General features: G+C 44.5%; 1 protein-coding gene across 1 annotated transcript in view; it reads left to right on the top strand.

Moving 5' to 3' along the window:
• LOC118779179 (ERC protein 2-like) overlaps nucleotides 1-24,440 on the top strand; it is a 35,014-nt gene extending 10,574 nt beyond the window's left edge. Inside the window, exons 3-21 of the mRNA XM_036531141.1 lie at nucleotides 5,646-6,065; nucleotides 8,244-8,318; nucleotides 11,131-11,286; nucleotides 12,589-12,756; nucleotides 12,993-13,160; nucleotides 14,782-14,919; nucleotides 15,142-15,282; nucleotides 15,860-16,000; nucleotides 16,958-16,993; nucleotides 17,263-17,453; nucleotides 18,827-18,937; nucleotides 19,615-19,626; nucleotides 20,341-20,470; nucleotides 20,600-20,760; nucleotides 21,556-21,703; nucleotides 22,048-22,725; nucleotides 23,231-23,298; nucleotides 23,493-23,675; nucleotides 24,017-24,440. Of these exons, the coding sequence (XP_036387034.1) occupies nucleotides 5,646-6,065; nucleotides 8,244-8,318; nucleotides 11,131-11,286; nucleotides 12,589-12,756; nucleotides 12,993-13,160; nucleotides 14,782-14,919; nucleotides 15,142-15,282; nucleotides 15,860-16,000; nucleotides 16,958-16,993; nucleotides 17,263-17,453; nucleotides 18,827-18,937; nucleotides 19,615-19,626; nucleotides 20,341-20,470; nucleotides 20,600-20,760; nucleotides 21,556-21,703; nucleotides 22,048-22,725; nucleotides 23,231-23,257 (2,901 nt within the window). The 3' untranslated portion in view covers nucleotides 23,258-23,298; nucleotides 23,493-23,675; nucleotides 24,017-24,440. The remainder of the gene's footprint in view (nucleotides 1-5,645; nucleotides 6,066-8,243; nucleotides 8,319-11,130; nucleotides 11,287-12,588; nucleotides 12,757-12,992; nucleotides 13,161-14,781; nucleotides 14,920-15,141; nucleotides 15,283-15,859; nucleotides 16,001-16,957; nucleotides 16,994-17,262; nucleotides 17,454-18,826; nucleotides 18,938-19,614; nucleotides 19,627-20,340; nucleotides 20,471-20,599; nucleotides 20,761-21,555; nucleotides 21,704-22,047; nucleotides 22,726-23,230; nucleotides 23,299-23,492; nucleotides 23,676-24,016) is intronic.
• The last annotated feature ends 3,299 nt before the right edge of the window (nucleotides 24,441-27,739 follow it).

Here is a 27,739-nt window from a genome sequence, read left to right as displayed (position 1 = left end):
GCTACACAATCATCTCACCCTGTCCACACAGAGTTTTAACAATAAACTCACCCTGTCCACACACAGCTACACAATCAACTCACCCTGTCCACATACAGCTACACAATCATCTCACCCTGTCCACACAGAGTTTTAACAATCAACTCACCCTGTCCACACACAGCTACACAATCAACTCACCCTGTCCACATACAGCTACACAATCATCTCACCCTGTCCACACAGAGTTTAACAATAAACTCACCCTGTCCACACACAGCTACACAATCATCTCACCCTGTCCACATACAGCTACACAATCATCTCACCCTGTCCACACAGAGTTTAACAATAAACTCACCCTGTCCACACACAGCTACACAATCATCTCACCTTGTCCACATACAACTACACAATCATCTCACCCTGTCCACACAGAGTTTAACAATAAACTCACCCTGTCCACACACAGCTACACAATCATCTCACCCTGTCCACACACAGCTACACAATCATCTCACCCTGTCCACACAGAGTTTAACAATCATCTCACCCTGTCCACATACAGCTACACAATCATCTCACCCTGTCCACACACAGCTACACAATCATCTCACCTTGTCCACATACAGCTACACAATCATCTCACCCTGTCCACACAGAGTTTAACAATAAACTCACTCTGTCCACACAGAGTTTAACAATAAACTCACCCTGTCCACACACAGCTACACAATCATCTCACCCTGTCCACACACAGCTACACAATCATCTCACCCTGTCCACACAGAGTTTAACAATCATCTCACCCTGTCCACATACAGCTACACAATCATCTCACCCTGTCCACATACAGCTACACAATCATCTCACCCTGTCCACACAGAGTTTAACAATCATCTCACCCTGTCCACATACAGCTACACAATCATCTCACCCTGTCCACACACAGCTACACAATCATCTCACCCTGTCCACACAGAGTTTAACAATCATCTCACCCTGTCCACATACAGCTACACAATCATCTCACCTTGTCCACACACAGCTACACAATCATCTCACCTTGTCCACATACAGCTACACAATCATCTCACCCTGTCCACACAGAGTTTAACAATAAACTCACTCTGTCCACACACAGCTACACAATCATCTCACCCTGTCCACATACAGCTACACAATCATCTCACCCTGCCTGCACACAGTAACAGTCATTTCACCTTGTCCTCGCACAGCTACACAGCCATCTCTCACTGGAACGTGCTGCATGTGCATGCCCAGCCCTGCCGTGTTTCACTGCTGCAGAATTTGTGTGCTGCAGACACAGGGAGTGTCACTGGCGCTTCTCCTATGGTGTGGGGAACCTTATCACTTACAGCCATGTGCAGAATTTATTCCAGCATTATTTACCTTTTTCATTTTGATCAAATTTAAATGAGATGAGCTGTATATCACCAAGACAGCCTTAAAGGACCATGGGAAGTTGCACACATAAAGGACAGTTTATGCTTTATTCAATGGCCACAACAAACATGAGGGTGTCGGGTCATTTCCCCACCCTGGCCATATGGCTGTTGGGGGGGCTTTCAGCTCAATATGAAAGGTCTAATATGTGACTCTTTATATAATATGCAGTTTGTATTATAGTCAGATTAAAGGAAAGAGCAGTGCTCTCTAATGATGTCTATTTGAGAATGGAGGGATTTAGTGCTGCTTTTGACTGCAGAGACCATGAGAGTCTCAAATCCCTAAATCATCAAAGCTGTGAAAAGTAAGACATGTCTGGAGACCGGACGGATACAAGTCCTTAGGAGTCACAATCTCATTCTCTCTGAGTCACAGTGACACTGTCTCTGAGTCACTGTGACATTCTCTCTCTCTGTTATCTTATTTCTGACTGCCTCTGCTGCTGTGAGCTGGGTTTGGAGGTGGTGGAATGCTGGGATCATGTGACCTTCCTTCAGACTGTCACTGTGGCACATGAGGAAAGGCCAGTGTGAGGGAATGTTGGCGGGTTCCCTTAAACTGATATGCAGACAGTCAAGCCATCTTTCAAAGGAGAGAGACAGAACAAGAAAAAGAGAAAGGAAAATGACGAGGGAGAGATATAGTGGGCATTTATTTTCAAAACATAGTGTGAGTGCAAATTAATTTTATATCACTGCCATTATGTATAAGAAATTAAGTGACTGGCAATAGAGAATGATGTGGACTTCTAGAATTAGCAGGGTGAGTTCTGGTGCAGGGCTCTGGTACAGTATGTTATCTTGCATTAGCAGGCTCAGGAACAGTATAGTATCTTGGTACACTGTAGTGTCTTGGCATACTGTATATGTACAAGTATCCATACACCTTATGTGTCCACACATTCAATATTCAAGTTTTTGATAACAATGTGTGTGATAATGTTTTTTTTCAGTAATGTGGCAATCTGATTTTTTGAAACATGGGTAATTTGTAAATAAATCACTTATTGATGAAGGAGTTTTGTACTGAAAGTATATACACAGACCCAATGTTGTGCCACTGTAACCTGTGTACTATTTCCCACAATCCCTTTCCTGTCATCTCTCACATACTGTATCTCCCATAATCCCCTGCCTGCAGAATGTCTCATACATATCCCACAATCCCCTGCTTTCAGTCTGTCGCTCACATCTCTGTCCAAGTATGTTTTTATGCCACCCCACACTCTGTGGAGATGCCGTATTGGCTGTTGAAGCACAAAGACATGCAGGCCCAGAGGAGGAGTCTTATGTAAGACATTTCAGCATCAGGGAGACACGAAGGAAGCGGCAGAGACAGGGCATATGAACGTGTGCATTCATCTGCTGCAGGAAGGTGTCTCCATGTGCCATCTGCTGGGCAAAATCAACTAGAACATCTGTAATGCTGTAGTGAATTCGTTGTGTTGAAGGCATGGTGATAAGTGAGGCATTTGCTCATGTCATATAATTGATCTGATGCTGGAGTGATTACGGGGTGGGGGCTTAGGGAACCTACTGTTTTCGTACCCATACATCTTTGTTTTGTTTCTTTAAAATCATGCAGTGGTATTCCAGCAAGTTTAATTACAGGGGCTTAGATCAGTAGTTCATTAATGAGGCACTTAAACATGCATGTGTTGTGTTATGTTTGAGATTCATTTGTGTGAACTCACAGATGTGTGGGAAAAGTGAGGTAGACCATGTTTTGTGACACAGAGAACTGTGTTCAGGAGCTAAAATTGAAAATAACCTAAATGTTCTGAATGAGGTAGTTTCTGATGCTCAATGGGCTATGCATAACACGTATCTGCTCATAGACTGAGAACTGTCTGTTAAAATTACTCACTGTGGTCTGTGAGAGGCATACCATTTTTGATACAGAATAGCAGATATAGAAGCAAATGTTTATAGTTCATCCTTTTTCTGTTTTTAATTCCTCTTTCTTTCTTTGGTTTCCCTTTCTGATGGGTCCTTTCTGTCTTTCTGTATGTGTTTTTTAGGCTAAGGTTTAACTGGTTTTCAGTGCAGTGACGTATGAATGTTTCTGCAGGGATTTTATTAGCACACACTATAACATGAAAGTGTTATCAATGTACTTATGTTGTCACTGTGATCTCCTTTTTGAGGAATGAATGGTGTAAACAGATTAACTGATGACAAACATGCACCACACTGCTTTTTCTTTTTTCCAAAGGGTTTCCTATGTATATGTGAACGAAACTGAGATTTACTCATTTGTTTAGTGAATTTGAATTGAAATGCTAACTCTTTAAGTGTATTTGATGTAAATAAACACTGGAACGAGTGCTGCTCTTCATGTATCTCATTATCACTGATCTGAGGTCAGATTTCTCCTCATGCCTCTCTGTGGCACTGATCTGAGGTCAGATTTCTCCTCATGCCTCTCTGTAGCACTGATCTGAGGTCAGATTTCACCTCATGCCTATCTGTGGCACTGATCTGAGGTCAGATTTCACCTCATGCCTCTCTGTAGCACTGATCTGAGGTCAGATTTCACCTCAAGCCTGCCTGTGGCACTGATCTGAGGTCGGTCAGATTTCTCCTCATGCCTCTCTGTGGCACTGATCTGAGGTCAGCTTTCTCCTCATGCCTCTCTGTGACATTGATCTGAGGTCAGCATTCTCTTCATGCCGCTGTGGACACTCTTGTGTTCTTGTGTGCTGCGATTCGCTCACCTTGTGATCTCAGTGCGTTTTGTTTTCCATTTGCCATGCTGTGCAGCCTCTGGATGTGAGAAGAACTAAGGTTTGTCCTGCGTGTGTGGCCTCTCGCCCTGTCCTAGCGTGCAGTGTGCTTCTGAAGTATTCTTTCATGTAAACGCATAGGTTCATATACTTCACAAACCTACACTGTTTCCCAGCATGCTCACTACTGCACAACACTACCCATGACCCTCAGGTCCAGAATCCAGCACTCTAACCGCTCCTCTACAACCAGGAGACCCCTCTTTACTCGCATGTGGTTTGTTTCCTTATTCTAAAATTAAAAACGATAGCTAGCTATTTAATTGCTTTGTTAGCACAGCACACTCAGTATTGGAAATGCCTAAAAAATAATTGATTGATTGATTTGATTTGGCTGCTCAACGCCCTATCGTTTCCAGAAAGGAAAAGAATACTTCACCTATGTGTGTGTGTTTGTGTGTGTGTGTGTGCGTGTCTTTGTGTTGTGTGCGTGTGAATAAGCCTCTCTCTCTGTGTGTGTGTGTGTGTGCGTGCGTGCGTGCGTGCACAGGTTTGTGTGTGAGAGTCAGCATGCCCTGTGTTCTTATTGGCTCTGCCAGGGTAACAGTTATCCTCAGCTCCAAGGAGGGGGTCAGAGTGTCTCAGTGCTCTCTGTCGCCACCCTGTGTTCACCACGTCTGTTCTATGTGTGTTTGTCTCAGAGCCACTGCTGAGTAACGGGCTGTTCCCTTGGTAACGGTCCCCACTGTCACAAACAGAGCTCTGTCAGAGCCATGAAGCTGGAAATCACCCATTCAGGAGTAGATACACACAGCTGCAATCTACAGTATGTGTTCAGCTCTAATGGGATATATGTGGAGGTCTAAAGGGTGTAGAAATGCAGTAGAGCATGTGCAGCGGTGTAGTGTAGTGTTAGAGGGTTTTAGTGTGCAGAGATGTCGTCTTAGTGTGGTAGAGGTGTGGCGCAGTGGGTGTACAGGGGTAATGTACTGTGTGTAGATGCGGAGTGTATGTAGATGTGTAGTGCGCTGTTTGTAAAAGAGTTCAGTGTGTACACACACAGTGTAGTGTGTGCAGAGGCATAGTAATAGTGTGTATAGAGGTGTAGTTCAGTGTGTGTAGAGATATAGTATGTAGAACTGTACTGTAGTGTGAGATGTATTTCTGGATGCATGATGCAGGGTGTGCAAAGGTGTAACACAGTGTGTGTAGAAGGATATTATTTAGAGGTATAGTGCACTGTATGTAGTAGTAAGTAGTGTGTGTAGTGTGTGTAGTGCAGTATGTATAGATGTTTAGTGTGTGTGTGGAGATGTAGAGCAGTGTGTGAGGTGTAGTTCAGTATGTGTAGAGATGTAGTGAGTGTAGAAAGAACACCATTGCATTTGCTCTGTTCTGTTTGTCACAGAGGGGATATTTAGCCAATGGGAGCCAGTTGCAGAGGTCTAATGGGCATTGTTTCCACTCCCAGCACCTCCAGCTGACCATCCAGGCCCTGCAGGACGAGCTGAGGACCCAGAGGGACCTGAACCACTTGCTCCAGCAGGAGAGTGGAAACCGCAGCGCCGAGCACTTCACCATCGAGCTCACCGAGGACAACTTCCGCCGCCTGCAGGCCGAGCATGAGCGGCAGGCTAAGGAGCTCTTCCTCCTGAGGAAGACGCTGGAGGAGATGGAGCTGCGCATCGAGACCCAGAAGCAGACGCTCAACGCCCGCGACGAGTCCATCAAGAAGCTGCTGGAGATGCTGCAGAGCAAGGGCCTGCCGTCCAGCCGCACCGTGGAGGAGGAGAGCGAGCGGACGCGCAGGATTGCAGAGGCTGAGTCGCAGGTCAGCCATCTGGAGGTCATCCTGGACCAAAAGGAGAAGGAAAACCTGCACCTGAGAGAGGTACATGCAGTATCTATTATATCCCTTCATTACACCCCACTACACAGTTACGACAGTATTATACCATAGTCTTTCACCTTCACTTCACCATAATCCTACTGCACCTTCACCCAACCCTACCAGTGCCCTGCCCATTAATACTCTGTTGGCACCATATTTCCCCTAAATGCTGCTTTGGTATACTTTCCATTGGCGATAGATCAGCACTAACTGAATACAGAGTATGACTAGAAGCATAGGGTTTGAATCAAAGGCCCAAGCACATGCAGGGCTTCAAAAGTAATGTGTAAGCTCTTAAACTCAAGTTTAGCAGACAGCCAGTTCTGTACCCTAACAACAGGGCCAATGTGCAGTGATCGAGGGGTATGGATAGGCACTCTTGCTGCTTCATTTTAGAAATGTAAATGGATTGGCTGTAGTAGAGAGTCTTGAAAGCTAAAGGGCTGCAGTTATCCGATTTAGACACTGCTAAGGCATGGCCAGCCTCCTTGTCTCAGTAATCCTCGGTCTCAGTCCAGCTGCAGTGTTAGAGGAAATAAGATGTTTTGAGCCCTGAGCTAATTTTGGGATCCAAGCACAGGTCAGAATCCGCTTTGACTGTCAAATTTTACAATTTTGGAATATTTGTGTGTATAAATATCTCTTTGTGAGTCAGCGGCGTTGCAGTGAAATGCAAGGCTGACTTTGGCCGTGATGAGGGCAAAGAGGAGCGTATAAACTTGTTTACAGTTGAGGCCCAAGCACAGAGCCTTGTGGAAGTGCGCACCTCACATGTTCCATTTCAGAGCATGAGTTACTCAAAGAAAACAATGGTGTTGATTTGAGAGATACAGTATGAGCTAAAACACTGTAGGGCAATGCTTCCAGTTGCAATAATAGCGCGTATTCTTTTCAGTAACATTCTGTATGTCTGTACTCTGTGTTCTCCCTAGATCGTGTGGCACCCCCCCCCCCAACATCTGTCCAAAATGTGTCCTAAGATGCAATACTGACCCCTAATGGGGAATGTTGGTACATACTCTAGGGACTGATTTTGATTTTAGGTTCTGAAACTGGAAAGATCAATAAAGAAGTGCTTCACTCCGGTAACCGAATTAGCTCCTGGGCAAACAGATCACTTCATTTTCTTTGTTCATTCCTTCCATTTTCTTTTCCTGTCCTGACTATATGAACATCCTGATCACTTGAATTGTCATACATGCTTGTTACTGGGATTGTTTCCAGTTTCCAGTTTCCACTGGAGACCCCCCCCCCCCCCCCAAAAAAAAAAAAAAACATTAAAAGTTGATCACTAATTGATCTGCGCACATGCACTCATAGACACACACATGCACACACACATACAAACATGTGCATGCACACCTGTGTGTGTATGCATATACATATTCTTCATTAGAGGCTTGATGTGAAGTTTTCAAGTGAGTGTTATTGGCTCAGCTGGTTAATTCTGCAAGAAAAACCTGCATAAATGTCGTTGGCACCAAAGTAGATGTCCCATAAGCTTTTGTTTTATAATTACACCTCATTCAGTGACCTATGAGGAGAGATTTGTTTACAAGGAAAATTGCTATGCTGAGAAAATTTACAACTCCAAGTGTAGGGTTTTTTTTTTTAATTTTGATCAGTTGTAAACAGGTAATGTTTATAATGGCACCATAATAAAGTGTAGAAGCCTTTGCACTCAAAAGTTCAGAAGAATCTGCCCACTAAATCTAGCCAAACAATTTATAGAGTTACATTATCTCTGAGTTTGTTAAACTTACAAGATAGCACTTAAGTTATCTGTCAGAGAACCTGTCCCATATATATTTTGTAGTGAGGCCGCAAGGAAATTAACACTAGAATAGGTTGTAATATTCTTGTTAAGTAGTATTTATTGTAATACCTATATTTATGTGCATGTTAGCAAGTGTTCTGTGAGTCTGTGATCTGAGGGGGAAAGAGATGATGTCTATTGTCTGCCTGAGGTAAGGTATTTCAACAGAGCATTTCACTGTTAGAGCAGTATTGTCGGAGATGTGCCCTGACAGTCAGCCTGGATCACAGCCAGAGGAACACACAGTAAGCACTCTATAAGGTGGGAATGGGAGATTCTGATTTAAAAAAACACTGCCCATATACTGTATGGCAATATCACTTCTTTTAATGTTAATATTTATGTCTGTGTGACCTCTGCAGGAGCTACATCGCAGAACCCAGCTCCATCAAGACCCAGGGAAAACCAAGGCCCTTCAGACTGTGATAGAGATGAAGGTAAGGTCTTACAGAGAAAGATGGCTGTTGAGGTTTGAATTTATGGAATATTTGAGGGTTAATGGCATTCAGCTATTGTTGTCTTGATTTCCTGTTAGAAATATTAAAGCCTTATCATGACTGCATTTTTTGACAGTGATAACTTTAGTTAACTATTAATGCATAAAAGATACATTTGAAGATAATAAAAAGGTCATGTGTGCTTTAAGTTCCTGTTTGTCCTGTGAAATTAGAAATGTATTTTCCTCTGATCCACATTGAAAACTAAACAAAAAGCACTGCACTTATTGGAGTGCAAATGGAGGACAGGCTAACTATAAAATAAACGCTTTCCTCATTTTTTATACAAGAGAGAGTGTATTACACAAATGGTAGAACTGCTCTTGTTTTTAGGTTCTGGTCATGGATGGTTGGGCTGAGTGATTACATCGCTGTCTGAAAATAAATGCATGAGCTCATGTGTTGTGAAGATACACCCTTCAGACCTTGCCTGATTGGCTCTGAGTAATTTCTCTCCCACCACTCCACTACACTGTCTTTGGCAGGTTATTACATTATTAATGCAGTAAAACCCCTCTCTCTCTTTATCTCACTCTCTGTCCCACTCTTCTTCCCTCTCTTCCTCTCCCACTCAGTTCAGTTCAATAAGTAATGTTATTAATACATGACTATGAATGAAATAGGGCTTTAGTCTGTTTCTGTTAACACTCGCTGTTCTTCAGATTGTACATTCAGAATGATGCAGGGAGCACAGGGGAGCTAGTGTCTACCTGTCTCAATGACCAGGTTGTGATTACTGAGTTTGTCAATATTTTCCTGTATTTATGATTTTTTTGTATTCTCAGATATTCTACCATGATGTATACTTTCCTAAGGGGCAGATAACATACCAGTTTGCTGTGTGTTTTGTATGTTTCTCAATGAGTGATTTCATTTTGCTTGTATTGTGTTATAATTTGGTTGATTTGAACTGCATTCATTGTTGTTGTGCTGTGTCCTAAGGCTGCTTGGTCCTAGCAGGCGTTAGCACTATGAACTTCATTATCAGCTGGATCTCTCTCTCTGTCTTTCTGCCTCTCCTCCATTCTCACTCTCTCCATCTCTGTGACTTTACATCTCTTTCTCCCACTTTCCCTCTCTGTCTTCCACTCTCCCCCTCTCTCTCTATTTCTATCCCACTCTATCTACCTCTCTCTTAGGGATTCAGGGATTCATACTGCCGTCGTTAGCATGACAGGAGTTATCCAGTGTTATCGAAGCATTTAGAGCATGAACACATTGGATTAACCATCTCTCCTTTGCTTGTCTTCCCTGTCACTGAGAAAGATACCAGAGTGAATGTTAAGGAACAAAAGCTGTTTAAAAGTGTATAATAACTGATTTAAAGTAACCAAAGATAATAATTGAAGACAGAAAACATTAGGAAAATGTTAAGCAGATATCAACTCTTTCTCACATTTTATGCTATGTAGCGCACGTGTTAAGTTACATGGTTCGTTATGTTTTCAGTAGCGTTATTATGCTTCTCATATTTTCCACCACCGCATTTGCTATATTTCTTAATGTTAAATCGCTGTTTCTTCAAAGCTAGAATTAGCTAGAATTTTTCCAATCTTGTGTTCTAATCACAGCAGTTTTAGCACATGCGCAAAAGGGTTAAGATAAACATAACTACCCCTTTTGCAAAACATGTTCACATCCGATAAACATAACTTTTGCTAAAGTTTGAATTGTTAAAGAAGGCTACACACTGTCCCTTAATTTGTGCTTGCATTTCTGTGTTGTGCTATCAGTTCTGCCAGTGTAGTCTCTTCTCCTTGCAGGATCTGCAAGTTCTCACAGTCTAGCAGCAGTGGAAATTGTGTCACTGTATTGTGAATTTGGGCATGTATGTGTACCTTATCTGGTCATATTACTGCTGAATACTACAGAGTTATTAACCCTTTCAGAGCTGTCCAAGCCAAAATGAGAATTAAGGGTTGGTGAGCCCAGAAGACAGGCAGAGACTCCCAAGAGTCTGCCCACAGAAGAAAATAGTCTTATCACACAGTCCAAGATTCCAAACACAAACACTGTGACCTTGGGCCAAAACAAAGAGATGCAATTATATCTGTTAAATCATATCTGTTGTCATGTTTCCAACATATCAATGCTGAAAAAACTTCATTTATGCAGAATGAATAAAAGCAAGGGTATAGTTAGTCTCTCACACGATGCTCTCTCATCACTGTGCCTCCTCGTACTAATACACACGGCCAGTGGGGTAGGCGATATTGCGTAGGGCCGGGCTGTCTGTGCGGAGAGGACAGTGACCAGCCATGGAGGCATTCAGCACTGTGAAACCAGCAGACACTCCTGCTGCTCCTCGCTCCGCAGAGAGCGATGTGATTTTGCCTCTGCGCTTGGCAGGAGCAGGAGATGGAGCGTGTGTAATCGGAGAGACGGTGTATTATTTATTTAGAAAGCTGTGAGGGTGCAGCACTCGGTGATGCAGCTCTGGAACGCCGCATGTGCACATAACAGGAGACCCTCCCAAACACCTGACGTTTCCACTGAGTCCGGACAATTCTGCCTTAAAACAGATGGTGATTACCTGGCTGTTTCTCTACATTCATGGATTTTTTTTTGCAGAGGGCCTTGGAACATGAAGTCTTTCATTTTTTTTTTCCTCTGGCCTGAGCTGTGCTCTGTTACATGTTAAAAAGATGCCTGTAGCTTAATGTTCCTCTGCACTGTCTGCATTATTGCCTGAGTCTGCAAAGCAGGAGGCTGTGTGTTTCTCTTCTCTCAAATCTTTGCCGTTCTCCTGCAGGACACCAAAATCGCCTCTTTGGAGAGGAATATTCGGGACCTGGAGGACGAGCTTCAAATGCTGAAGACAAACGGATTACTGAATACAGAGGAGCGGGAGGAGGAGCTCAAACAGATGGAGGTTTATAAGAACCACTCCAAGTTCATGAAGAACAAGGTACTGTATGACCATACTGGGAATTCTTTTTTACTGTTTAGAAGAAAGCACACATACACACACCATCAAACACATGCACATATGTGCAAACACACACACACACACACACACACACACATACTGAGTAAGGGGACTGTAAATGCTTCCCTTAATTATGCTTAAAAGCATCATCTGGAACATAATGTATACATTTTAGTTTAAGAGATACATTAAAGATGCTGAGATGATCAGGCATGAATTACGATGTTTCTCCTTGGCAGGGGTCTGAATGTTGATTCTTTAGATCAATACTGACACTACAGCTTGTCAGATCCTGAAGATAGTGTATACCTTATGACGCTTGAGTATGGGTTAAGAATGTAGAGAAATAATAACCAATGAGACACTGATTGTTCTTTAGGGAGTAATTAATATCAGGAGTGTGTTTGTTTCCTTTGGACTCATAATTTGAGCATGGTCATAGAGGTGTTATTTATGCTTTATGCGGGTCTTGTGAAGTTACACTTAACATACAGTGCAACTGAAATAGGGCAAAAAATAAACATATATATATATATATATATATGAATGTAAATGTTTAAAGTATAAATGTTTGACTGTAGACCCCACCCACTCCTACCCCCTTGACCTTATGACATCACCATGGCATCATCTCTTTATCTCGCTCTCTCTCTCTCTCTCACACACACACACACACACACACACACACACATGCCCGCAAATGCACACACATGTATAAGCATGACCACATGAGCACACAAACAGTACATTACCACACACACCGCGTTGCTACATTATGAATGTGTTCCGCAGGTTTTACTCTGTCTGTCTCACACATACGCATGTCCATGTGTTTATATGTGCGTTTCTGTGTCCTTGTGTGCATTTCTATGTTCGTCTATGTGTGTCTTTCTGCCCATGTGTGTATTTTTGTATTTGTTTGTTCATGTGTAATTCTGTGTGTGGATATGTAAACCACACAGCAGGGATTTTGCTCTCTTTAGAATGTTTCATTAATGACAAACAGACCTGATAAATAATTTATTTATCTGAGGTGCAAAAGGACCTGCCTTAGTATGTATTAGTAATGATGAGCTTAGCGTGGGCACTTATATAACACTTGTAAGTGACTTGTATTTGCATGAAAGTATTAATGACATGTACAGCATAGCCTAGCATCTGCTGCACACAGAGTAGTCTGACTTTGATCCTCATCCTTCATATTTCCTCATCATTGTTGCTGGTGGGATTTTTAGCACAGGGGCCTTCTTTTGTGTGAGGGAATTTTTCTCTGTTTTCCAGATTGATCAGTTGAAACAAGAACTGTCAAAGAAAGAGTCGGAGCTCCTTGCCTTACAGACGAAGCTGGAGACCTTGAACAATCAGAACTCGGACTGTAAGCAGCACATTGAGGTGTTGAAAGAATCACTCACAGCCAAAGAACAGAGAGCTGCTATCCTCCAGACGGAGGTGAGTCTTCCGCTGCCTGTCACCTGTCACTTGCAGCCTTGCTTGCTGGTAGAACACTCAGTACAGTATAGCATGTGCCGTGGTATGTAGTGTGCCTTGTGGGTGAGGTGCGACACTCGGTACATTGTGGTGTGTCTTATGGGCAAGGTATAACGCTCAGTACAGTGTAGTGTGTCTTGTGGAAAAAGTTTGTAACATTGAGCACAGTCGAGCGTGTCCTGGTTGTTGGCCTGCAGGTGGATGCTCTGAGGCTGCGACTGGAGGAGAAAGAGTCATTCCTCAATAAGAAAAGCAAACAGCTGCAGGAGCTTACAGAGGAGAAGGGCACACTGGCCGGGGAGATCCATGACATGAAGGACATGCTGGAGGTCAAGGAGCGCAAGGTCAACGTCCTGCAGAAGAAGGTCAGCCCCTTTTACAACTTCTCAAAATGTGTTTGAATAGTTTATATGAGGCTGTACTGGTTTATGCTTGTCTGTTCTGGGTTGCACTGATATATATGTAGGGGTGCACTGGGTTACACTGGATTATACAAGTCATACAAGTTTATACTGGTCTGTACTGGATTATATGCTTGGTTATACTAGTTTATCCTAGGTCATAGTGCTTCATAGTGGGTATACTGGCTTTTACCGATCTATACTGGTTTATACTGGTACATAAAATGCAATCTATTGTGACCCAGTATAACTCAATACAATTCAAGCTATAACTCAATATTACAGCATTTATTTATGTCTTGGTTTGGTTCATTTTACACAAAGGGTAGTAGTGGTCTGATCTAGCTTGGTTCACACACAGAAGAATAGTAGTCTGATTTGGGTCACATCACACTGGCAGGCTAATGACAGTCTGATCTGATTCAATTAATTGTATTTTGATCTGGTTTAGTTCTGCCACACGGAGTAACAGAGGTCAGATAAAGTTCAGTTCACACTCACAGGCTAATAGCAATCTGGTCTGGTTCACTTCACACTCAGAATCCCCATAGGATTTTAGCTTGACAGTTCACTGACTGCAAATCATTTGGATTACAATGACTTGCAGGAATATGTGCTGACCACAAGGTGGCAAGACTGGATCAAGGCAGAACACTTTGGTCTTTGATGTTTTTATTAGTTATGCTGTGCAAGGTCTTGCTCTGTTCTCACAGACTGTATAACTTAGTGTATATATGTGCGTGTGTATGTGTGCTGTGGATACATACAGCACTCATATGTGCTCAGGACATGCGTTTTTCAGCGTTTGTTCTAATATATTGTGGTGTGTGTGCTCCGGAATGTGGTTGCTAGGATGCATGCTCTGAAATGTGTTCTGTTGTTTAGTTCTGTGAGGGTTTGGGTTATTCACTGAGTAGAAGCACACCCTCAAAATGTTGTGATACTGTTCAACTGCATTCATGCCTTGATCTGACTGTGTTCATTTCACTGACTCTATTGATTTCTCTCTCTGACTATTAATTTCTATGACTGTCCATACAGTACCAGTCAAAAGTTTGGACACACTTGTCTTTATTTTTTTTTTTTACCACTTTCCACATTTTAGAATAACAGCAAAGACATCAAAACTTTGAAACAACACAAATGGAATTATGCAGTGACCAAAAAGTGTTATAAACAAATCAGTTTAGATTTAGATTCTTAAAAATAGCATTTTTTTAAATTAATTTTTTTTTGGAAAGAAATTCATGCATAGGCATCAACTTCACCATTTATATTTGTCTAAGGAAAAAATTCAAGCATTTAAGCATAAGTCTTTAGATCAAAATGTCCTGAATGCATGTTTGCCATTATCTTAATCAGGTGTGCCCAAACTTTTGACTGGCACTGTAAGACTTTCGAGTGCTCTGGTTTGGTCCAACATTATCTGGGATGAATGCATTCTTTTGTTTCTTTCTTTTTGAATGTGTTCCTCTGAGCCTGTGCTCAGGCTGTGTGTGTGTTCTTTGCCATGTGCAGCTGGGTTCTTTCCTCTGTGTAACCCTGTGTAAGCGGTTGTGCTGATGGGATCTCCCTCCTTGTACAGATTGAAAATCTGCAGGAGCAGCTGCGGGATAAGGACAAGCAGCTGAGTAACCTGAAGGACAGGGTGAAGTCACTGCAGACGGACTCCAGCAACACAGACACTGCCCTAGCCACCTTGGAGGAGGCGCTGTCTGAGAAGGTGGTGTAAATCCTGATTGCATGGCTGTTATCCTGTCATATCCGCATATTCAGCATGGGTGATGACAGGAGAGTACTATAGTACTGTCCTGGTGTTTTTGTCGCAGGAGAGAATGACATTACTATTCTGATGTTTTTATGACAGGAGAGAACGACAGCACTGTCCCGATGTTTTTTTATGACAGGAGAGAATGACATGACTGTCATGGTGTATTTGTCACAGGAGAGAATCATTGAGCGTCTGAAGGAGCAGCGGGAGCGGGAGGATAGGGAGAGGCTGGAAGAGGCAGAGTCTTATAAACGGGAGAACAAGGACCTGAAGGAGAGAGTCAGTGCGCTGCAGGCAGAGCTCACTGAGAAGGAGGTCAGTCTGTCTGTCTGTCTCTCCTCCTGTGTGAGAGAGGGGATGTGAATGATTTTGCTGCTGTGGGCTGTGGTTGTCTTTAGGGAATTCCTCAGTTGTGTTGCTTAAATGTCTTTGATCTTTGCAGTTCTACTTCCTGAGACCCCCCCCCCCCCCCGCTTCACCTCCTACTTCCTGTCTCTCCTCCTTTCCTCTTCCACTCCCCCTTTCTCTCTCTTCCTCCTTCCTATCTCCCCTCCCTCCCCCTCTCCCTCTATTCTCCTCTCCCTCCTTCCCATCTCTCCTTGCTCTCTCCCCCTCCCCATCTCCCTCTCCCTATATCCCTCTCTCCTTCCTCCCTTCTCCCCACCTCTCTGTCGTTCTCTCTCTCTACTCTCTCCTCATTCCGTCTCTCCCCACTCACTCTCTCCTTCTTTCCTTTTTCTCTCTCACCTTCTCTTGACTACTTTCCACTTGCTTAGATTATTCTGCCTTGATGTCATTTTTTGTCACTATTACATGTGTGCAGTATGTCACAGAGATGGGGTATTTGTAAATATCCACTGACTTTTTTTGCCACGATTTCACCCCCTATTAGTCCAGTTTAATCGACTTGAAAGAACACGCGTCGTCTTTAGCTTCAGCGGGGCTGAAAAAGGATTCCAAGCTGAAATCCCTGGAGATCGCAATTGAGCAGAAGAAGGAAGAGTGTAATAAACTTGAAACACAGCTGCAAAAGGTGGGTAATACCCACTTTCATAGCCCCCTAATTAGAGAATTCACATCTGGCTGTTCAGTCAAAGCCATCCAATCACAGCTGCCCAATCAGTTTTCCATTCAGGAGAGATGAAAAGGGAATGTATGGGTGAAGCTGGATCCTTGACCACACTCACATACATACATTACAGCTGATTCTGACGAAACATTTATAATCCTCTCGACTGTAACATCAGCAAAAACTACTGAGCAAATTCTGTCTCTGTACATATGTGTGTGAGTCAGGTATAATCCACAATATACTGTTTGGTTGTGTAGAAGTATTCTGCACCCAGAGTGGTTGTTGCTGCCAAACCAAATGTGAGATGGCAGTAGTGTTGACCATGCAGCACAGACCAAAGCTGTTTATTTGGGGTCCATTTGTTCAGTGGAGCTCCAGATCTGTCATTAGCTCAGCAGAATATTCAGTTTGAACACATCAGCATAAATGGGACATGCAAAGTAGGTCAAAGGTGAACTGGCACAGTCCTTCAGGTCAAATTCAAATGAAAAATAAGACGCTACAAGGCCCCAAGCTCCACATGTCATTATGTAAGAGTTTACTTAACTAACACTTTCATTCCAAAGCCCCTAAGCTTTACGCCACTTAATAAAGGTACATGCTGAATTTTAATTTAGTATTTCAAAAGGAAGAAGCACTGTATGTTTAATGTATTATGAGAGAATATTCTAAAACCCAGTACTCTGGTTACTAACCTCAGGGCAAACACCAGAGTTCAACTGCTTTCTTGAATGCATTGGTTTTGACCTCATGAAATCATTTAATGTACACACATTAACATTTATTACCTCAGAGTTTTTGTATTGTGAGGATTGGTAATGGTACGCCCTGTGTGTAGACTGCATAGAGTTGTGGTGTAATGATGTGCAGATTTGTAATTTAATGTTCTACTGTTTCTCTCCTGCTCCTGTGATGCAGCAAGCAGAGCAGCTGCTCAGTCAAACGCACAACCCTGTAAGTTCCTTCTGGAAGTTTCTCTCTTTCAAGTGAATCCATTACCGCAAAACTAAAGCCCTCTAACACACTGTACTGAAGGCCTCATCACACCACATGCTAAAGCTGTGTTACGCACTGCACTAAAGCCCCTATCACAGCCTGTGCTAAATGTGTATTTATTTGTTTATTTTTATTAGCACTGTTGCAAGGAGAGCAAGGGGTAAAAGGTATTAACATCCCATTAAAGGAATGCCCTTTTTCCCTTGAATGATGTGGTGTGTGGGAAGGCCCATGAGGGTGACCAGGTGCCCAGGCGCCCCCCGGAGGCTGAAAGGGTGAAGTTGCTGGAGAAGGAGGTGGCATTTTACAAAGAGGAGTCTGGGAAGGCTCATGCAGAGGTGGACAGGCTGCTAGACATCCTGAGGGAGGTGGAGACTGAGAAAAACAACAAGGACAAGAGGATCGCTGAGCTAGAGAGGTAACATCCCTTTCTCTCTTCTGGTCCTGTTAGAAGGGAAACAATAATAATGGACTGCATCCTGAAACCTTCATAAACAACACAGGGATATCACATGCAAACTGCATCATATATTATGTTTTATTATATATAATACCCTATTTTTCACGTCAGTCGCCATACCAATTGTGCAATTGTACATAAGAGTCCTCTCACTGTGACATTCTCTGTGCTCACACCTAGAGCTGGAGTATAGCAAATGCATCCTGTAATGCACATGCACACCAACAACAACTATTTGTCACACTACAATTCCCACAGTGTACAAAGGTAGGGCTCCTGAGTGGCTCAGCCAGTTAAGGTACTCCCTGTCAAATCAGTACCCCCTAATGGCTTGTTGTGCACCTGCGAGTCCCCCAGGTGACGTCAGCGGAAGTACGCCTGTATCTTCCAATTGCTGTTTGCTCTGCTGTGGTGCAATGTGGGGCTTGTAGTGTAACAAATTGCAGTTGGTTGCCTTGAAATGTATCGGATATGTATCACTTCAGCATACTTGTGCCAGCACTGTTGCAGAGAGGCACACTTAAAGTAATGCAACTGATGATTTGTAAAAGTGTAAAAAGATAAAAATGAAAGATAGGTGATGAGTAGGAAATATGGATTTCATGTCTGGTGCAAATACTGAAAACCACAATAGTCACTTAAGTGTGTGTATGTGTCTGTCTGGTTATGTCTGTGCTGTCAGAACATTTGGCTCTGTGATACTCCCCCTAGGATACCCCTGTGTGGAGTGCTGTCTTTCACTCGTCGCCTTAAACTCTGCATATCTGTCTGTAAAGGTCCAGCTGAATCTGGTGGGGTTTTTCAGATAGATTTCAGCATGTTCTCTGACTCCGCTGGGAGAGGAAATGTAAACACATCATTGTTGAAGTGGATTTAATGTGAGGGACAAAGTACCGGATAATCTGGATAAAATGCTCTTAGCTTTAATACAGAAAAACTGTCACCATGTGAACAAAGCAAACAAGATGAGTCCTCCAGCCATTTTCCTCACAGCTCTTTTTCAGAAAGATCATCTCATCTTACCCTCCATGTCTCTCTCAAGGACCTCGTCAATGTGACAGCGTTTTGCTTTTAGTTTCTCATGTCCATGCAGTGATGATCAGTGAGTGTTAATAAAGTATGTGTGTTTCTGTGTTTCCATTAAGTGATGAACAGTGTGTTTCTGTGTGACCATGCAGTGATGATAGTGAGTGTTAATGATGTGCGTGTCTATTAGTGTACCCTTGAAGGGATAATTAGTTGGTGTTAACGAAGAGCCTGTGTTTTGGTGTGCCCATGAAGGGATAATTAGTGAGTGTTAATGAGGAGTGTGTGTTTCTGTGTACCCCCAGCCCCCCGCCACCCGGCCCCCGCCCCAGTGGCAGAGCACCCCCTGATCAGCCCGTCCCCGCGTCAGCCCCCCCACAGCAGATCGGGGGGCTGATGTGGGACTTCCTGGGAAAGTGAGTGCTCTGCCCTGGCACCTTAAACACAGGCTGCACCCGCGTCTGTGTTGTTGGCTACAGCCGCGCCTGTGCATGTTTGCGCACGTGTGCACATGTGTCTGCATCTGATTTCGCATGCGTGTTCGTGCATGTGCGCGCGTGACATGCTTCCGTGCTTGGGTCTGCCGCTGGTGCATGTCGCTGTGTCCCAGGGCTCCGCAGTCACACTGGAAGGACATCCCTACCCTAACCTCTCCCTCCATCCTCCCTGAGTCAGCCCTCTGCACCCCCATCGTTCTCTCTTCCTGCTCTCCTCTCTCACTCACCCTGTCCCACACCTGACCCTGAGGCGTGGCCTCCGGCGGATTCTCCCTCGCCTCTGCAGCCCCGCCTGCTAACTCAGCATCCTGCTCTCAGCCCCTCAGAACACTGACGCAGCGGGACGAGTGTAAAAAGCGTCTGCACGTCTCTCTGTAGGCTCGGACCTCTCAGACCTCTCCAGCATGTCTGTCCACAGCTCCTGCACCAGGTGGCACTGAGAAGATCCCTGGCTGCAGTCACATGCCCTTGTTTGTTTGTTGTGGAATAAGGATTGTCGAAGTTTGCCTCTGCTAATGTGCCCATTTACTTTCCCTCCTCCTGACTCTGCCTTTACAACTGCTCCTCTCCCCTGCGCTCCACTCCTCTGCCTGCAGCCTGGCACCCAGGTGAGTAGTGATGTGGCTCCCTGCACCTACGGGGGCTAGTCAGTCCTCATTCACTCATCAGGGCGGATCAATTAGGGTAATTTTTTACCATTTATATTTGATAGCATGTTGCTCTCTATGTAAGTCTAACTGTAATAATTTAGGAGCACCAAGGCTCTGGTTTCTTTCCAAAAGGACATTGTTTCTGGGTGTATGTCTGACATTTATTTCCTGCAATTAAATGTCCACCTGACTACTGTGCATTTGTCTTATGAAACATAATATAATCTGGTTAGTTTTCATCACAGCCATTCTTTATGATGAATGTATACTACACATCCATCTCGAGTTTCTAGGAGAATGTTGTGACGTTAGTTTTGGATCACTGCAAAAGAAGCGTTTATGTGGCTGACATGAGATGACACACATTTTTACACAGGTACACGCACTGACAGAAACACACCTCAGCACAACTGACAGATACTGACACTCACACCAACAAATCCTTCCTTTTGTATTTTATATTACAGTAATACAGTGTTTTGCACACCTGGCAGCTGCTTTCCTCTCTGTTTTATGTTAGCAGAGATTATTCTTTTTAATTAAGCGCTAAATTTATTGGTGATATCTGCAGGGACAGAATACGTGGAGGAGAGAAGGTGGGCAGAGCAGTGGCCCGCGGGCAGGATGTGGAGCTAAGCCTCTCTCTCTCTCTCTCTGTTTGTATGTGTGCAGGCAGTCCAAGGAGCAGAACAAGAAGAGTGCCAGCCTCAAGCACGACCAACAGGGGGAGAAGAAGAGCAGTAGCCAGCTCGCTCAGGAGGGTCGCAAGGACAACTTGCCAGACAGCTCCCAGCACTTAAAGGTAAGTCATGGTGTGTGTGTGTGTGTGTTTGTGTCTCAGTGTGGCTGTGGGTGTGTGTCAGTAGGTGTGGCTCAACAGTCATGCCTGTGGATGTTTCTGTATAGCTTATTAACGTGGTCCTTCCCCCAGCTGGAGGAGCTGATGAGCACTCTGGAGAAGACCAGGCAGGAGCTGGATGCCACTAAGCAGCGCCTGTCTTCCACACAGCAATCCCTGGCAGAGAGAGACGCTCACCTCACCAGCTTGCGCCAGGAGCGCAGAAAACAGCTGGAGGAGATCCTGGACATGAAGTAGGCCATCCTCCACTTTGTCCTTCTCTCTCTTACTTCGTACTGTCAACACTCCATCCCTCACTCCATCTGTCACATCCTCTCTCTCCCTTTCTCTTTCTCCCCTTCTCTCAGTCTCTCTGTCTCTGTTTTATAGTTTGTTGAACTCTCGTGGGTTGTGAGGGTTGTGGGTTAGTGTGGAGTTGTAGTTCTTGCATAAATATACAATAGTCAAACTTGATGTTCATTCTGTGCTGCCATGTAGGAGTTTTAAGGGTAGCTGTTGTCATTTTGGGGCAACTAGCAAGCTAGCACAAATGCATCTCTTTTATAATGTAGCTCTTTGGAAAGACTTTGTTCCATTCTCAGGAATCTGAAGTTGTAAGTTGCCTTTCCCTGAACATTTTCAGTGTGAGTATTTAGCTGAGCACATGTTGTTCAGATGCTAAAATGATAAGCTGCAGGACGAAATTACTGGAAAATGGAGGAAATATTAGATATTAGAGCTGTGCCTGATCTATGTATTTGAGGTAATGGCACTTTAGTTAGTTAGTGTCATATTGATATCAAAACTGTGAGTGGCAGACCCATTTTTGCAGATGTTTATTGCTGAGGTTTGATTTATACATGTTGGTAACCTGGACTTTCTATATGTTGAAAGAATTTTGTTTTAAATGTGGATTATTTGTAGTGTACCTTATGTGTTTAAAGGATATAGAGATAAAAATATGAAACATGAGCCAAGCAGAAATACACATATACATACACATGCAGATTGTGTAAATTGCTAACATCTTCCTCTTCCTCCCCTTACAGGCAGCAGGCCCTGCTGGCTGCCATTAGTGAGAAGGACGCCAACATTGCACTGCTGGAGCTCTCTGCCTCCACCAGGAAGAAGACGCAGGATGAGGTGCTGGTGCTGAAGAGGGAGAAGGACAGGCTGATGCACCAGCTCAAACAGCAGGTAGGAGCCTCATCCAGAACATTCTCAGCTCACAGAGCAGGTAGGAGCCTCATGCAGAACATTCTCAGCTCACAGAGCAGGTAGGAGCCTCATCCAGAACATTCTCAGCTCACAGAGCAGGTAGGAGCCTCATGCAGAACATTCTCAGCTCACAGAGCAGGTAGGAGCCTCATCCAGAACATTCTCAGCTCACAGAGCAGGTAGGAGCCTCATGCAGAACATTCTCAGCTCACAGAGCAGGTAGGAGCCTCATCCAGAACATTCTCAGCTCAAATATCAGTTGCTCAGATATTTTTCTCTGTTCTGTGTACCTGGTGATGGAATGAAAATCCTCTTCCCAACAGACACAAAGCCGGATGAAACTGATTGCAGACAACTATGAGGAAGACCATGATCTCCCTCATCATCCTCAGCCACCACTACCCCAGCACTCCCATCCTCACAACCCCCACCCCCAACATCCACACCCCCAACACCCCCAAGCTCTACACCCCCAGCACCCACCACCTCAACACCCTCAACACCCTCAACACCCTCAACACCCCCAACACCCCCAACACCCACAACCTCAGCACCCCCAGCACCCCCAACACCCCCAACATCCTCACCCCCAACATCCCCACCCTCAACACCCCCCACCTCAACATCCCCAACACCCCCCACCACAACATCCCCAACACCCCCACCCTCAACATCCCCCACACCCAGCACCCCAACACCCACAACCCCAGTACCCCCATCCTGCGCACCACCAACCACAGCACCCCCACCCCCCACAACACCCCCACCCCCAACATCCGCACCCACCTCCACATCATCAGCCTCAACATCCCCACCCCCCTCAACACCACCAACCTCAACACCCTCACCCCCCTCAACACCATCAACCTCAACACCCACACCCTCAGCACCCCCATCCCCCTCAACACCATCCACCTCAACACCCACACCACCCACCCCCCCACCACCGTGGCTCCGCCCGTGCGCCCCCCCGTGCTAGCCATTGGCCCTCGCCTGATCAGGTGAATGTTTTGAAGAAGTAGTGGTTTGAACAGTACTGAAAATGTTTTACATGTTTTAAACTTGTGCTTTTCTCTCAGTTTGACTTGTGTGAGCTATATTTTCCCTGAATTAGTGTAGTTGAGCACAGTGTGACGCAAATGATAACCTTCTAGTGACAGAAGAAGAATATAGTAGTTCCCTTACTATTAGGGGGAGTAATGTAATAGCAAAAATGTATGGCCCATGCTCAGTTCCTCAGCCTCCAGATTCACACACTTAACTCTCTCACAGTTTGTGGAACAATGGTTCTTTAGCATATGGCAGCGTAATTGTATAGGGTGCTGCAGTATGGATCGGGGGCGGGGCAGTATGAGTCTATATGGTGGGGCAGTGTGGCTGTGTAGGTTGTGGGAGTATGGTTCTGTAGGGCATGACAAAGTGGTTGTATAGGGTTGGGCAGCATGACTTAACTGTCCCTCTTCTTCTACCTTCATTTTGATGCTTTGCTGTTTCTGTATCCAATAGGATGATGAGGAGGGCATTTGGGCATAACTGTTTCCATCACAACCAAAGCTCCAGTGTTGTTCTGAGGGGTGAGCATGAAAGCTAATCATTATTTCTCTTTCTTCCAAAATGTTCTCTCTGTTCTTCTTCTTTGGTGGGTTAAAAACGTAACTTAATAGATGTGCTGTCTCTCGTGGTGTCAGGGGGTGAGGGTGAGAGGTCAGGGGTTATGTTAGCACAGGGGTTTTTTATATGGCCGTGTTTGTGTCTCCTCCCCCTTAAGATGATCCAGTCACTGTTGGAGAAACACCACCATGGCTCTGAGCTGAAACTATCCATTGGCTATAATCCACACTTCCGTAAGGAAATCTTCATCTTTACCAAGTGCAGATAAAGAGGAGGGCGAGTGCGAGCAGGAAGACAGAGGGTGCAGAATCGCTGCTGAGCCGGTACAACCAAGTACCAGGTACATCACTCTGCTGTGTGTGTGTGTGTGCGTGTGTGTGCGCATGTGTATGTGTGTGTGTGTGTGCGTGTGTGTGTGTGTGTGTGCGTGTGTGTGCGCGTGTGTGTGTGTGCGTGTGTGTGTGTGTGCGTGTGTGTGTGTCTGTGTCTGTGTGTGCGTGTGTGTGCGTGCGTGTGTGTGTGTGCGTGTGTGTGTGTGTGTGTGTGCGCGAGTGTGTATGTGTGTGTGTGTGTGTGTGTGTGTGTGTGTGTGTGCGCGAGTGTGTGTTTGGGGGAGTGTATTATGATCTCCTGACTGTTATTGATCCTGTGCTAATTGTGAGAATGATTGTGTGTTTGCAGCTGAAGGAGATGAGGGAGAGTAGGGCAGAGAAGGGCTCTCTGGCTCCTCCCAGTTGGCCTTAGCAGCACAAACGCCCTTCCAGAGACATGCCTGCCCAAACAGACGTCTGCCATGACCAGTCTCTGTCTGGACCTATGTCCCTTTGGACCTTGGCACAGGTGGGAGAGTACTGAATACTGAGGCACAGTCCCGGTAGACACTCTGCTGGCCTGAACAGCACCCTCTTGTGGCCTCCAGAGGGCCTCTCCCACAGCAGCCTCCCTTTATTCTGTGTTGTGTCTGTAGAGGTTTTTATTTACTCCGGAAGATGGTGGTTTATACTGCAGTGCAGAGTCATCCCTTGGGTGTATGCACTATGGTGTTGTATACCTCTGTACTTGTTCATTGTAATGTGGTTGTTTGGCCCTGGAGAGGCAGTCTGCCCTGCGCTGGTTCTGTAAATGTGCTCTGTGACGAAATGTGAAGGAGCAGCCGGAATATTGCCCCGCTGCTCTGAACAGATCTTCTGAGGAACCTGTGACCTGTCTTCCTGTCTTAAGACTGGGGACTGAGGACTGCAGTTTCAGAGGGACTTCCAGTCTTTGTGGGGCTGCAGTTTCAGAGGAACTTCCCGACAGGACTGGAGACTACAGTGTCAAAGGATCTCTCTGTCGATGGGACTGGAGACTACGGTTTCAGAAGTAGTTTGAATCCAATCTATGCACACATTGCAGTAATTCCAGCCTTGAGTTTTTAAATGCACAAATAATGTGTCCAAACAGGTCCAGAGTCTGGACCAGATGGAAAGGATTCATTTCCACCTCCTGACAAAAAGTAGCAGGGTTTATTTCTCAGAACATGCACCAATCAACAGGGTTATATGCACCAACCAGAGGTGTTCATGTCTCAGAACAGGCACCAATAAGAGTGGTTATTTCGCAAAATATGCACCAATCAGCTGTGATTATTTCGCAAAATATGCACCGATCGGAGGTTGGAACATTTCTCGGAACACGCCCGCGTTCTCTGTTGTGCCAGGCTCTCTCTCATGGTGCTGTCACTGGTTGGACAGAACTGGTGCCCGTGATTACAATTTGCTGATATAATAGCCATGGTCTAACTGCATCTTCACCTGCAGTACCAGCAGTGCCTGATCCCACGGGTTTCCTTTTGCACAGCTGCGGAGAGGTGCCAGGTTATTTGTGCTCTCCTGAGCCGAGATTATTTCTGTGTCGTATTTGTGCCGCAGGTCAGTGGGGGGTGACCTGTATTGCAGGAGGTTCAGAGTTTAACATTTCAAAAGGGAGTAATAAAAACACTGCTTGTGGAGGCATGGAAGAAGAAATGGATTGACTTGCAGGGTGCAGGTGTGCATCTGCATGCATTTCATGGATATTAATAGGTGCAATAAGAGAGTTTGTGCTCTCTGTAAATCAGGAGGCTTTATTAGGGTGCTCGCATGCTGCTCCTGTATGGGGTGATGGGCTCAAACATGGCCTATTTACTGTCACAGTAACACCCACTACAGATCAAATCACAAAGAGGAAAAGGACTGTCCTGGGGCACTTCCGTCTCTATCTCCCAGTCTATCTGTCCCTCTCTCCCTCTGTCTCTCTCTCTCTCCCCCTGTCCTTCTTTCCTTCCCCCTGCGTGTCTCTCTCTCTCCCTCTCTCTGACTCCTCTCTGCAGATACTGCCTCCCTCCTCATGAAGGCAGAGTCACCGTCTTGGGGCTCCAAAGTGAGCGGCAGTGACTGATATTGCCCCTCCGAACAAAATGGCAGGTGCCTCGCAAAAAAAAAAAAATGAAATAAATGAAGAAAACAAAAGAAAACGAATAAATGAATACTGTACTGTGTTTGTATAAATGTGGTAAGAAATTGTACAAAAAAAGTTTAAAAAATAGAATATGTGGTTTTGTTTCATTTTATGTCGAAAGGGCCTGAGGAAGAAAAATAACAAAGTTGTCAGAAGACAAGAATGCACTGTGCTTGGTAAGACAGTGGCACGTGCAGAGCTGTAGATGTGAAATGGAGCAAAGCCCTCACCCTTTAAATATTCATTGCAATTGTGACTTTGTGTTGTGTTTTTGGTGGTCTGTGATCTGTTACCTGAAACCAGCTCACTCAGTCACGCAGTGTGCTAAAAATGGTCGAAAAGTTTAAAAAAAAAAAAAAATCCAGCACCCAAGATGACAATACCAAGCATAAGAAATTAATTTGTGGCGTAAATCAATATGTAAATAAATAGGAGTTGTTGCTGATGTATTTTGGCAACTAGTTAATAATTAACCTAATTGGCTAGGCAGCTAACCTGTTTTCTAGCTAGTGGCAATGCATTCCATGTGAGTGTTTACTCCACTCAAAGGCTTCCTGTGGTGACAATTTTAATCTGAACAGCACTGAGGTGTGTGAATATTGGTGGGAGCCTTTGTAAACAGCTGTACACATTTTGTCTCTGTCTAACTTTGAGAATTCATTACGGCTTCCTCAGGTCCAGGCTCAATGGCCACCTTCATATTCAGGTGAAATCACCGTCTCTAATTCCAGTTTAAAGCAGTTAGATGATACATTATCAGCATCTTAAATGTGGTGGTTTAAAAGTGTCCATCACACATGCTTTGCCCATGGTTTCCTTCTTGTTGTCGTTGTCCGAGTCCTCTGCGGTGGTGTTGTTTGTGCTGACTGGTGATTGGATGTTTTAGATTAGGAAGTGTGTGTCCCTTCTCACAGAAAATGGGATTGCAGGTGGCGGCACCCGACCTCGACTGTCTGTGTGTTTTGCATTCTTGCTGTGGTAAATTGTTGAAGTGTTGCAGCTCAGAGTTTTTAGTGTGAGTCTGGAATGAATGGAAATGACCAGATTGTGTGTCCTTCCTGTGTGTCCCCCGAGGGCATTGGGGTGTTGGTGCTTCTCCAGAAGTCAATATCGCAAGTGAAGACTGAGAATGCCAACGATAACCATAACCATAACCATAAAAATATGGTCAGTGGAACTGGTCATGCTATATCTCTAACTGTAAGGATGGCTACACTTAATCGCTTTCAGAGCCATTTTTATACAGCTTTGTAATGTAAAAAAGTCTAACCAATCAGTGCTACTTTAAAAAAATGAAGCACAGGCCATGATAAACAGAGTGCTTGGAAACGTCTGATTGAATAATCAAACATTCTCTGGTGTGGGGGCACCCAAATGGTTAGGGTTTTAGGGTTATTATCATTATTATTCTCAGTGAGACCAGGTGGGTGTGGATTATTCACACAGGGAGGTGAAGGGTGGGGTCCTGAGAGCGGGACACTCACACTTTAATCAGGGCCCTCCAGGTCCTACTGAATACTTGAAGTAGGGTTCCCCTACACAGAACGCTAACCTGTACTGTAGCAGAGAGCTGGAAGTAATGAGAAGTGAGCCTGTGCCTGTTTCTCTGTGCAATGTGCCAAGTCATGTTGGGTGGATTACTTTATCTCTATGCAGAACGGGAGATTGAGATTACTCTGTCACAGGGATTTACAAAGGCAGCCATGACAAATGAAAGACTAATATTTTCTTTCTGTTTCATGTATTTCAGCGTACTTTTTTTTTTTAACCAACTGCAGACCTCTGGGTTAAATGAACACTGTGATACATGGGAGAAAAATTTTATGTTTCACAGCATTGTTGTGTTATGATTTTATTTTTTAAATTTGTTTTATACATCTGTTTTCTTCTTATTGTTTACACAGATGTGTAGTCCTTCTGTGTAGG

Source organism: Megalops cyprinoides, chromosome 6 (assembly GCF_013368585.1).
Source record: "Megalops cyprinoides isolate fMegCyp1 chromosome 6, fMegCyp1.pri, whole genome shotgun sequence".
NCBI classification, from domain to species: domain Eukaryota; kingdom Metazoa; phylum Chordata; class Actinopteri; order Elopiformes; family Megalopidae; genus Megalops; species Megalops cyprinoides.
The sequence above is the reverse complement of the archived record's forward strand: the minus strand, read 5'-3'. Positions and strand labels throughout refer to the sequence as shown.